We start from the raw sequence: 13,258 nt of genomic DNA on the forward strand, positions 1-13,258 counted from the left end.
TATAAACTGTATTTCTAGACGCAATTATGCCATTGATGAAGTCTGCCAGTAACTACATGTTTTAAAGCAAACCAGATTGTTTACGCTTAGACCATCAAATTCCAAGTCATGCAAAACATTTATTTCACAGCTTTATCGTAATACGCTTCCCCTATTGATGGGAAAAGAAGTGTGTGGCCAAGATCCTGTATGAAGTTAACGGCAGGGTGTATCAGTCAGTGGAGGTTAAGTGGGGAGATGAGAGATAGCCTGGTGGGAGGCTGATAAGGAATGGCCCCAGGCATGATCCGTGCTGGACGTCAGGAAACAGGGGCGCCACTCCGCCAGGGGACCACAGCGGACACACAGGAAGTGATCCTGGCTGATGCTCAGAGCGCTTATTGCCGTAACATCCCTTAGATCCTCTGAGATCACTTCTTCTCAATGGCGGTAATTCTTAATTGCACAGCGTGCAAAGTAAACTATTTAGTTTATTGCATACTTTTCTGATTAGTCCCCAAACAGATGATTTGACAACCACAAGCCTCTTCTGAATGCTTGTAAATTAGAAAATTACATTACTTTTCGCAGGCCCTAAACTTTCTTTAAACAGTGCTGTCTACTGTACTGTGTTTGGTCAGGATAACTTTATATCACACAGGTAAGTGGTTCATAATTCATACACAGAGAGCATTCCTGTTTGGTATGATTAGGGCTTTTTATGTGTTCTCCCATCCCCCTTACCTGGTCCTGAGTGGGCTGATCTCTCTGTAGTAGTTGTGCATGTTGTGGTAGAAAAGACCCACGATTGTGGTTTGGGCTGAGGTGGAGAGAGGTAGGGAGAGGGGGAGAGAGGGAGGGAGGGAGGGAAGGAAGGAAGGAGGAGGGATGGAGGGAGGGAGGGAGGGGAGAGAGTGGTCAAAGGTGAAACACAGACTCATAGCAGGGTTGAGAATGTGATGATGCGTTGCTAAAATGCTCACAGTGAGGGGAACTTAATTAAGCAGCCTCGCTGCCTCAAGTTGGCACTCCCTGACTAATTGGAGAGCTGTATGCTCACACACAGGTGAGACGGAGGGGGACCATGGACCACGTGTGTGTTGGGAAATTATGCAAGTCACAGTGCCATGACTGAAACAGTACAGCAGGATGCCTGTGCCCTACTCTTATACACTGTCCCCACCATGTAGGCCAGTCCCATCTACAACATGGTAGCTACTAGAGAGGGATCTGGAACGCTTGATTGTGAAAGTACCTTTTTCATGAAATCAAATCTACCTCACTGAGTAAGAAAACAGTCAAGGTCTTGAATGTAATGCTCTTTTAATGTTATGAGTGTAATGCCCCCTACCAGGCCTTTGTAGAGATCAGTTGGTGGCCAGTTTGCCTATAAAACTTTCCTAAGGAAGAAAGAAAATAATGGAAAAAGGCCTATTCTGCATCTTTTTATGAATACTTGGAAGTATCTCAGTCCAAGATCAATAAATCTAATCTTTAACACTTTCTCTGCACTTAATTGGCTTATAAAAGCGCCACTTAGTGCCTTTAATACAGTATGCCATGTGTCAGGACGCACAACGTTACATTAACTCAATCTAGGAGTGTAAATTGCCAGCAGTAACATTTATATTCCATTTCTGATAATTATGTTTTAATATATTATTTAAATGGTTTATTTAAAAGTTAGTGTAGCAACGCAGTGCGTTTGGGGGCCAGGTGGAGCCAAGTGGATCTGACCCTAACACAAGTCTAACAAACACAGTTTTAATACTGCCGTAATTACTGACTAACCAGCATTCACATTGCCACTAAGAATGGGCTAAGTAAATAAATTAGTTCACTGTGAGTGGAGGGGTTTCTTTTGAATGGACAGCTAAGTGAATGAAAAGTATTGATACATTGCCTCTCTGTATAGAAGTCATACAGTACTGTAGCTGTTATCCTGTACTTTAAAGTCTCACAAGCAGTTCCACGGTGGCGCTCTCACACACTACCTTTGCTATGTTAAAGGACTTTAAACCTATCATCATAATAAACTACTGCCCAATAACAAGACCTTACTGGTTGGGCACATTTCTCTTGGCAGAAACAGTGTGCAGAACTAATGGCCAGTATTTATTCACATTCAAGCCAATGAAGCTGTGTGCTGAGGAGGAGTAAGAGCCAGACGCAAAAGAAAGATGAGCCTATGCTATATTCTAGCAGTGTAATACACACACAAAATATGAATTGCTGTGAGAGAGTGAGTATTTAAATGTATTGTATGTTTGTAGAACAAGAGTGAAATGGGATGTATGAAACTCACACTGCATGGTGAATGCCTCACCGGGCACTGAGATGTAGTTCTTTCCTTGCGTGGGGAAGCGGTAATGGGGAAGATTGTAGTTCTGTGGAATCTTCATCAGAGAGTAATCTATTGGGGTCGGGGGTTGGAAACAGAGAGAGAGGGAGCACTGTGAGTGGTTAACTAACTCCAACACCAGACCTGGAGGGGTTCTGACAGGGAGCCAAAAGCACAGTGTTATCTGGTGGTGGTGATGATTCATGGGTGGATCAAAGATTTGACTGAGCCCCTGGGAGAGAGACAACCCAAGTTTGTCCACAGGCAAACAAAATATTATGCAAAAATAACCCCTACCAGGGGGGAAATGGGTTCCATGGAAAGAACCATGGTTATCTAAGCTTGATCAGATCTCTATCTTCTGAGGAGGGAAACATACTGTATGTAGCCAATTAATTCAAAACTCTACTTGAACTTCCTTCTTAGTACAGTAACTCTCAACCCTAACTTGTTATTTTCACAGTAAGACACTACAGTCTGTGAGTCATACAGTACAGTCAGGAGAGAGTTGAGTCGCCATTGTACTGACCTGCTACGAAGGACTTTCCTCCCAGTGAGATGAGAGAGCGGGGGCTGGGGCTGGACTCCAGGCTGGACAACATCTGGACCATCACTTTGTCCACTGTCTCAATCAGCCCACTGACCACTGGGGTGGACTCCTGCTCCAAACGGTCCAGTAACAACATTCACACTCATAAAGACACACTGACAACTTACTGTATCTACTGTATTTGGAGAGTTGGTAAACTGTCACTGATAGACCATAAAACCAAGTAGTAGCATTCGTTAAGACGCTTATCAGCTTGGACTATATACACTGTATTACTGTAACTTCCGTCTGACTTCATTTTGTCTCCACGACCAAGTGACTAAAGTTTTCATGCACTAAGAACATCTGGTTCAGCTTGCTCATATGAAAACAAGAACGCCTGTTCAGTGTGTATAGAACATTGTAATGACAAACTCGCTCAAAATGTCTCTCTGTTCAGGAATTCCTGGGATCGCACGTGTGAGGGCACTAAACTAGAGCCTGAATGAATGTGATCATATTCTCAGTTCAGTATCATATAGCTAGTTTACTGTAAACCTTATGTTATTTTTAGTACTACATTGACATTGATTAGTGCATTGTTGGGTTTAGAGCTAGAAAGAAAGGAATTTCACTGTACTTGTGCACGTGACATTAAAAACTTGAAACTTGAAACTCATTTACCTCATCTTCCCTGGCCACTTCAGAAGACAGCACCTCCTCCACACTCTTCAGAAAAGCCTGGACGGGACACAACAGCACATCATGTGTCTGTGATCTGAAACAAACTATTACAACCTACTTTGGTGTGTGAGTGTGTGTGCATGCATGCCTGCATGTTTATATCCTTGTGTTCCTGTACCTGTGTGAAGTTGTTGGCAGTGTCGTGGGGGATGGTCTTGTTGGGCAGGCTGAATGGCAGAGACTCCAGGAAGCCTAACATGGGCATGGGCACAGGGTCCTGGGAGCTGTGGATCTCCTCACTCAACTTAGTGATGATAGAATAGGACACATCTGTAACTCCCTGGGGGAACGAAACACCAGGCATTACTCTCCACAGAAACTCTCCAAAGACCAAAATGGGACCACGTTATGTGACCATTACCCTTAGTAAGAACTCTTTCTCGATAGAAGTCTGCTGTAAAAGACTGCTGGTCTTTTTCCAGCGTCATGCCCTACAGGGACCCATTTTGTGCTGTGTTGAACAGCTGTCTCTGCTTTCTTCACTCTACGCCCACAACTGCTGTTTAATAGACAGGAGAGGTCTATTCACTTGTGCTCTCAATATCCCCTTTTCCAATTCCTCAGTTTTAAAGGAAAACAATGGTTCCATAAGGAATTAATTGTTTGTGTTTATTGCTGTTTAACCACCAGGCTTCTACCTCATTTCCTGCGAGGCTGCCGTGTGTCTGTCCTAGTAGTAAAACACTGAAATCTGTTTAAAATATCCACTTTCCCATGGTAAGAGGTCCATCTGTATACATTTCCAAAGTTGAGAACTCACCGGTGTTTGCATCGTAGAGCAGACTTCTTTAGAAACGCTTGGTGTGGTAGGATAAGTCAAAGCATCACCTAGTTGGAGAAATATAAGAGACCCATTAGCAGTGCTCTTCCACCTGTTATCTACAGCAACACTAGCTAGATGCCAAATAGAATGCTTAGAGAAGAGCTGGAATTGTTCAGGCCCCAAAGATTCATCATTCCTTGGTACGTGTCTGATGATGGTTGGACCATCCCCCAGCCGGGATAGATGAAAAGAAGTGCTGTGCTATTGTACCTGCTCTTTAGATAATCAACCACCAAATACATCACTGAGGTACTGTACAAGCCAAAGAGATGTTAGAAGGAAGTCATGACATCACGCTGTCTGTAAATAACACATCAATTAGTGCACTTAGCAACACTAAATGACCATATATGGTTTTACATTAGGACCATCCCTTCCAACAGTCGGCTCTTCTTTAGTCCCATTCATTCTCTACAGGTATAACATGTTAAAACACTTTCCATAACCATAACAACCTTCGTGTTCATGTCTGTTATGTCTGAGAGAAAAAAACTGTCCTGAGAAAATGAAGGCAATGCCTTATCCATGCAACATGACCACCTGAGTCCTTCACAATGGGGTCTAGTCATTAGACAAAAACCCAGGGAATGGGTGTCCACACCCGCATTATTCATATTTTCCATAAGCATGACTAGTGATTCATCAATTTTTACTAGCTTATACACATTTCACCATGCTCTGAATAACATTTCTCGGACCATACAGAGGACATTGTCCATTTCTTTTGAGTTTCAGAATCATTCTAGACCACACAAGATAAATCAAAGCAGCAATGAAAAAGGTCATTACATTTTTGTCATTTAGCAGACGCTCTTATCCAGAGCGACTTACAGTTAGTGAGTGCATACATTTTCATACTGGTCCCCCGTGGGAATCAAACCCACAACCCCAGCATTGCAAGTGCCATGCTCTACCAACTGAGCTACACGGGTCATTATGGTTTTCAAAAACTTCAGTCACTCAGTTTATCGTCAGTTTAGTCCTCTAATCTAAAACCAAACTGCTAGGCCTATATTCCCACTAAATGGCCCTTGTCAGATTAAATGCTTATACGGTATAAATATGTGAGACGCTTATAAGGTGGAAGATTGTGAAACACTTTTATGGTAGAAGTATGTGAAATGATTTTAAGATGAGGAGGATTTGTACAGTTTAATATCTTGTTGTGTATTCCATGCGTCAGTACTGTGGATGGAATGTCAATGGCAATGACCAAGACGGAAATTGCTTTTTAACCCATCTCTCCTCACATCAGTCAAGGGGAAATTGTGAACATAGTGAACATTTCATATCACGGAAAAAAGAGTGGAACATTTCAGACTGACGGTGACATCTGACATTACCTATGGCAGCTTTGTAGTACATGAGGATCTCCTCTGGTGACAAGGCCCTCTCCCAGATGACAAACTCATCAAAGGCTCCTGTCACATAGTGTCCATAGGACTGCTCATTTCCTGTCCCAATGACCAGGTCAGGGTAAGGGTCCCCATAGTTCATGGACACGTTGCCAGTGGGGTCGCTGGTGTTGAACGTCCCGTTGATGTAGATGTTGAGACCGTCCTTCAGGGTCCAGGTGAACAGAATGTGGGTCCAGAAGGGCCCTGAAAGGGAAGAGAGAGGAGGAGAAATCATAAATAGGACTTCACTCTCCATCTCAGGAAAGTAAAGGGATTCTTTATTGGGCTTAGGGAAATGACGTTAGGCATGAAATAAAGCACATTCACCTAAAGTATTTGTTCTACTCTTTGTATGTGGGTATTATAGCCTACAGTATGTCACAGATATTTTCAATTGTGCTTTTCCACTATATCCGCCCAATATGTCCCATGTTCCACTCCAACCATTTAGTCAGCACCTCCATTCTATTCCTTCAAATGTCTCCAATATACTTCTCCAAAGAGGAAATAACATCTCCAGTTCTTCTGAGGTAAACGGACATTAAAGAGAATCCCAAAATACAATATATTCACTCCACCAGTGGAGGCTGACTCAGAGTACTAAAACACAGCTATCCCATTGGGATTGGCTTAAACACAAACCAACAACTTCCCCATTCACACTTTCAATCTCTCTTTCCTTTTAGTCTCTCCCTTTATTTTTTTTAGAAATGTTTCTGTTGCAGGTTAGGCTGGGACACATTGTGACAAGGTCTACTGAACCAGTCATGTCTCCTGGTACTGGTAGAGGTCTCATAAGAGCTGGTTGAGTCATAGTCATCTTAGGCTTTACCTCTGTTATGAGTCAAAGGCTAAACAACTGCATGGTGAAATGGTGACATATCATCATGTAAAATTACAAGAACCAGATGTTTGATCTTCTGTAACTAATAATCCAATAAATCAAAAGTACACATGAAGTCCTGATGCCTCATGTTCATAACCTTAAATAATTGTAACAAAAACAAGATGACGGAAGACATTTGAGAATGTGGTCATTTTTTTCCTCTAATAAACAATGACTGGTAAATGTTTCTTTCTCATTCAAAGAACCTGCAGTGCACAGAGCGAGATGATATGTTTTCCTCCTGAAATAGCAGATCAGGTCTGAGATTGTAGGGGATGGAGAAATAGTTTTGCCATAGTAGATTGTTTATGTTATTTCAATTACTTCATTTAGAGTCCACTTGGGTCTGTAAGAAATATCTGAACTTTTTAAGCACATGACTTTCATACATACTGTGAAAGGTTACATACACTACATGACCAAAAGTATGTGGACACCTGCTTGTCGAGCATCTCATTCTAAAATCATGGGCACTAATATGGAGTTGGTCCCACCTTTGCTGCTATAACAGCCTCCACTTTTCTGGGAAGGTTTTCCACTAGATGTTGGAACATTGCTGCAGGGACTTGCTGTTTGGAACTGTTTAATGTCCATAGTAACTGGACCAACGTAATATGAAGATATGATATTATAATAAATATATAAAATGTCACACTAACTAGAGATAAGAGACAGAACTAGTCTGTTTTGTAACATCGCTAACAGAACAGACGCTAACTAGAGGCAAGAGACAAAACTAGTCTGTTTGGTAACATCGCTAACAGACCAGACACTAACTAGAGGTAAGAGACAGAATTAGTCTGTTTGGTAAAATCGCTAATAGACCAGACACTAACTAGAGGTAAGAGACAGAACTAGTCTGTTTGGTAACATCGCTAACAGACCAGACACTAACTAGAGGTAAGAGACAGAACTAATCTGTTTGTTAACATCGCTAATAGACCAGACACTAACTAGAGGTAAGAGACAGAATTAGTCTGTTTGGTAACATCGCTAACAGACCAGACATTAACTAGAGGTAAGAGACAGAACTAGTCTGTTTGGTAACATCGCTAATAGACCAGACGCTAACTAGAGGTATGTGGGAAATTATTATCTTATATTTTAGATGTGCTGTTAGCATAGAAAGAATACATTAATGATTAAACATAATAGGTTTGTGCTGTACTGATATAGACTGTTTAATATAACAAGCTGTGATTAATGTGAGGAACGTTAGGGGGTAAGATGAGATAAGGCTTGTGTCTCACATACACACACAGCCTCTTTGTTAGACCGCTCAAGGACATGTGTACTGCAAAAGTGCTGACTCTCTGGACAAGTTGCAAAACAACCAACACCTGGCAACAGTGAAGCGCCAAGGGACTGGGACCAGCCTGTGCGCCAACGATAGGCTGAGTAAGTCTAAACCACGCTCAGTCTCTACTCTGATAGGCCAGCAGGGAGCGGGAACTATCTCTGTCAGAGTATTTAAAGAAGAACTTTTAAAGAAGAACTTATAACAATGGACCAGTTCTCTGTCTGCCCTACGTGGTGTTTCAGTGGACCCGTATATACGAACATCATATTTACCATTGAAGTGTTTTGCATTAATTAAAATACTAGTCTATTTTAGAAGACGTGTATTGACCTCTTTTTGTTCCAATACCAGATATGAATTGACGCAACTTAACAATTGGTGACCTCCGACTGATCTGGTAGAAGGGACTTGGCTGGGTATTGTCCGGCCCATTGGACATCTCTGTCATTGGACGGTGTGTTTCACAAAGAGTCCGGACTACTAAAAACAGGTAAGCAGACACCTATTGTTATATAACTAAAGTTCTGCACATTGGCTTTATCCAAATTAATTTTGTGAAACACCTGTCTGATGTAAGTGAACTAAATTATGAATTATTATATGAATTATTATGAGTAGATAAGCACCATATTGTGACATGCAAACCTGTGGTGAATGTGATGTTAAACCTTGGTACCATAGAGTATTGTTCCACCGACACGTACCAGAGGGCTAGGTACGGCTAGGATCGGGGGAAAATACTGAAATCCCCAGGCTAGGACCACCAGGGGTGAGAACTGGAGGCGTAGGGAATCATTGGTCTAAAAGTGTTGCACTATTGACACGTATCAGAAGGCTAGATACGGCTAGGATCATAGGGACACTTACATTTTAGTCACTCCAGGCTAGGATCACCAGTGGTGAGAACTGGAGGCGTAGGGAATTATTGGTTAAAGGTGTTACGCTACTGACACGTATCAGAGGGCTAGATACGGCTAGGATCAGAGGGACACTTACAATTTTAGATAGTGTTGCACTACTGACACGTACCAGAGGGCTAGGTACGGCTAGGATCAGAGGGACACTTTAGAGTATAGGGTGTTGTATGCAAGCAATTGGGGTTGGGTGCCTTGCTCGAGGGCACATCGGCAGATTTTTCGCCTGGTCGGCTCGGGGATTGGAACCGGCGACCTCTCGGTTGCTGGCACGGTGCTCTTGGTTACTGGGCTACCTGCCGCCCCATACGAGTTTAAGGTTGTGCCGTTGTTTGATCATGTGATGGGGTTTGATGGGTGATCGGACCATGACTGGTGTGGTTATGGAAGTAATGTATAAATAGTGGAGAGCCAATAGGGGGCTCCATTGAACTATTATGTTTTGTTGGGCATTTCGGTGGCATGGGGTGGGGTCTGTGTGTGTGAGTGAATTCGACGGCTGGTATGGGTGGTGACCGGATACTACTGAGTATTTGGTTTGTTGATGTTGAATGGAAGATTTGTAGCGTGGTTGGGGTTAAATAGAAAGACTCACTTATTCAATAGGGAATGGGTGAAGGGAGAGAGAGCATTACTTTGTGTTGCTGAATGAGGTGAGAGCTAGTGCGGTTGTCACGGTTTCGGCCGAGGCTGCTCCTTCTCCTTGTTCGGGCAGGCTTCGGCGGTCGTCGTCTCCGGAGTAATAGCTGCCACCGTTCTATGTTTCTATGTTTGATTGGTTGTGTCTGTTTGTTACACCTGTTCATTGTTAAGTGTTCATTATGCGTCCTATTTAGTTCTCTTGTGTTTGGTCAGGTGTTGTGTGTAATTGTTCGATGTCACGTGTAGTAGTTGGTTCGCTGTTCTGTGCTCTCTGTATTTCGTTTTGTTTGAGAGAGTCCTGCACGTTGTGCGCATTTACTTTGGTTCTTACCAGTGTGCGTATGTTTCGCCTGTGGCCTGTTGCCGTGTTTGGCTTGTATTTTCGGACTTCACTAAAGACATCTGTTTTGAATCTCTGTGTGTCCTGCGTGTGATTCCACGTTACCTCTACACTCAACCCTGACAGAATTACACACCATCTCTATGGAATCAGCAGGAGCACCCGCACCCACAGAGATCATCGAGGAGCGCCTTCGTGGACAGGAGGACAGGATCAACCAAATCGGGCACGCCCTGGACCGAGTGATGAACACCCTCCATCGATGGGAGACCAGCGGGGTACCCACACCCCCACCTACCGCACCATCACCATCGGTCAGCCCGCCTGTCCAACTTCCGGAACCCAGTGGGATTCGGCTCTCGCTCCCGAGGGCGTACGACGGCACCGCTGCCGGGTGTCAGGGGTTCCTGTTGCAAGTTGAACTCTACCTCGCCACCGTACACCCGGCGCCCTCGGGACACGAGAGTGTTTCCGCCCTCATCTCCTGTCTCACCGGCAAGGCGTTGGAGTGGGCCAACGCCGAATGGAGGAGAATAGACGCCGCTACTATAACCTATGCAGAGTTCTCCCGCCGCTTCCGTGCAGTGTTTGACCATCCACCGGAGGGGAAGGCGGCGGGGGAGCGTCTATTCTACCTCCGGCAGGGGATGAGGAGAGCTCAGGAGTTTGCACTGGAGTTCCGGACTCTAGCGGCCGATGCGGGGTGGAATGAGCGGGCACTCATAGACCACTTCCGCTGCAGCCTCCGGGAGGACGTCCGCAGAGAGTTGGCGTGCAGGGATACCACGCTTTCATTTGACCAATTGGTTGACATGGCCATTCGGCTGGACACCTTGCTCGCTACCCGCGGGCGTCCCAGGTGGGGGTCGCCCATTCCACCCTCCAGCACCTCCGAGCCGAGCCCTATGGAGCTCGGAGGTGCTGGCGCTAGAGGAAGGAGAAGAAGGAGCCCGAGGGGGGCCGTCCCCTGCACCAACTGTGGCCGTGGAGGGCACACCGCGGCTAGGTGCTGGGGAGGGTCTCCTGGTGGAGGAGAAGGCAGGCCACACATTGGGGAGTCCTCCCAGGTGAGTAGGCGCCCCACTTACCCAGAGCTTTCTGTCGTACACATAACCATACCTGTTTGTTTTCCACAGGTTGCACCTCGTTCCCAGCATAAGGCGCTAGTAGATTCAGGCGCAGCTGGGAATTTTGTAGATCGCAAATTCTGTGTAGAGTTAGGGATTCCCCTCCTTCCGGTAAATAATCCTTTCCCTGTACATGCCCTAGATAGTCGTCCGTTAGGATCCGGGTTCATTAGGGAGGTCACAGTGCCACTTAGGATGGAGACGCAGGGGGGTCATGAGGAGACGATTCAGCTCTATCTGATCGACTCTCCTGCGTATCCGGTGGTGCTGGGGCTTCCCTGGTTGATTACCCATGATCCTACTATTTCGTGGCGAGAGAGGGCTCTTAAAGGGTGGTCTGCTCAGTGTGAGGGGCTATGTCTGGGTGTTTCCGTAGGGGCGACCTCGGTGGAGAGTCCGAACCAAATGCCCGCATTGCACATTCCCCCCGAGTATGAGGATTTGGCACTCGTGTTTAGCAAGACGAGAGCGGCGCAGTTGCCACCTCATAGACAGGGGGATTGTGCGATAGACCTCCAGGCAGGAGCTGCGCTCCCGCGGAGCCATGTGTATCCTTTGTCACAGGAGGAGAAGAGGGCAATGGAGACATACATTGCCGAGTCTCTGAGACAGGGATACATACGGCCCTCCACTTCACCCGCGTCCTCTAGCTTCTTTTTTGTGAAGAAAAAGGATGGAGGTTTGCGCCCGTGTATTGATTACCGCGGTCTCAATCAGATTACTGTGAAATATAGTTATCCACTCCCGCTGATTGCGACTATGACGGAGTCATTACACGGGGCACGGTTCTTCACAAAATTGGACCTCAGGAGCGCATATAACTTGGTGCGCATTAGAGAGGGCGATGAATGGAAGACAGCATTTAGTACTACCTCCGGTCATTACGAGTATCTCGTCATGCCATACGGGTTAATGAATGCTCCATCAGTCTTCCAATCCTTTGTAGATGATATTTTCCGGGACATGCAGGGGCAGGGAGTAGTCGTGTACATAGACGATATTCTGGTGTACAGTTCTACCCGGGCCGAACATGTAGCCCTGGTGCGCCGAGTATTGAGGAGGCTGTTGGAGCATGACCTGTATGTCAAAGCCGAGAAATGTCTGTTCTTCCAGGAGTCGGTCTCCTTTTTGGGTTATCAGTTGTCTGCGTCAGGGGTGAGGATGGAGGTTGACCGTGTGTCAGCCGTGCGTAATTGGCAAACCCCAACCACGGTTAAAGAGGTGCAGCAGTTCTTGGGTTTTGCGAATTACTACCAGAGGTTTATCCGGGGTTTTGGACAGGTGGCAGCTCCCATAACGTCCCTTCTGAAGGGGGGTCCGGTGCGCTTGCGGTGGTCAGCTGAGGCGGACAGGGCTTTTGGGAGACTGAAGGACCTGTTTACCTCGGCTCCAGTGCTGGCGCACCCGGATCCCGCTTTACCATTCCAAGTGGAAGTGGACGCGTCTGAAGCCGGTATCGGGGCTGTTCTCTCACAACGGTCCGGCACACCACCTAAACTCCGCCCCTGTGCTTTTTATTCGAAAAAGCTCAGTCCGGCGGAGCGTAATTATGACGTAGGGGACAGGGAGCTGTTAGCCGTGGTACAAGCCCTAAAGGTGTGGAGGCATTGGCTTGAGGGGGCTCAACACCCTTTTCTCATTCTGACTGACCACCGTAACCTGGAATACATTCGGGCAGCTAGGAGACTGAATCCTCGCCAGGCGCGGTGGACTATGTTTCTAGCCCGGTTCGTGTTTAAGATCACTTACATCCCTGGGTCCCAGAACGGGAAGGCAGATGCCCTGTCTCGGCGGTATGACACGGAGGAGAGGTCCGTTGAGCCCACTCTCATGCTACCTAAGTCTTGTCTGGTTGCACCGGTGGTATGGGAGGTCGATACGGAGATCGAGCGGGCATTACGCACCGACCCTAGCCCTCCACAGTGTCCGGTGGGTCGGACGTACGTCCCGCTCGAGGTCCGGGATCGGCTCATTTATTGGGCTCACACGTCACCCTCCTCTGGGCATCCAGGTATTGGCCGGACAGTGCACTGCCTTAGCACAAAGTACTGGTGGCCAACGTTAGCCAGGGATGTGAGGATTTATGTCTCCTCCTGCTCGGTGTGTGCCCAGTGTAAGGCGCCCAGACACTTGCCCAGGGGTAAGTTACAACCCCTGCCCGTTCCACAATGACCCTGGTCTCACCTCTCGGTGGATTTTGTTACAGACCTTCCCTCCTCACAGGGGAATACCACCA

The 13,258-nt window shown here is 46.2% G+C and overlaps 1 protein-coding gene across 1 annotated transcript in view; it reads right to left on the minus strand.

Moving 5' to 3' along the window:
* The window catches only part of LOC311144584 (adhesion G-protein coupled receptor D1-like), a gene marked incomplete at its 5' end in the record, with an annotated part of 70,575 nt that overhangs the window by 47,899 nt on the left and 9,418 nt on the right, over positions 1-13,258 (minus strand). Inside the window, 7 exons of the mRNA XM_084180616.1 lie at positions 724-799; positions 2,285-2,392; positions 2,850-2,979; positions 3,534-3,590; positions 3,712-3,873; positions 4,354-4,421; positions 5,760-6,017. Of these exons, the coding sequence (XP_084036742.1) occupies positions 724-799; positions 2,285-2,392; positions 2,850-2,979; positions 3,534-3,590; positions 3,712-3,873; positions 4,354-4,421; positions 5,760-6,017 (859 nt within the window). The remainder of the gene's footprint in view (positions 1-723; positions 800-2,284; positions 2,393-2,849; positions 2,980-3,533; positions 3,591-3,711; positions 3,874-4,353; positions 4,422-5,759; positions 6,018-13,258) is intronic.

This window comes from Coregonus lavaretus, assembly GCF_964263955.1.
Source record: "Coregonus lavaretus genome assembly, chromosome: 17".
Classification (NCBI taxonomy): domain Eukaryota; kingdom Metazoa; phylum Chordata; class Actinopteri; order Salmoniformes; family Salmonidae; genus Coregonus; species Coregonus lavaretus.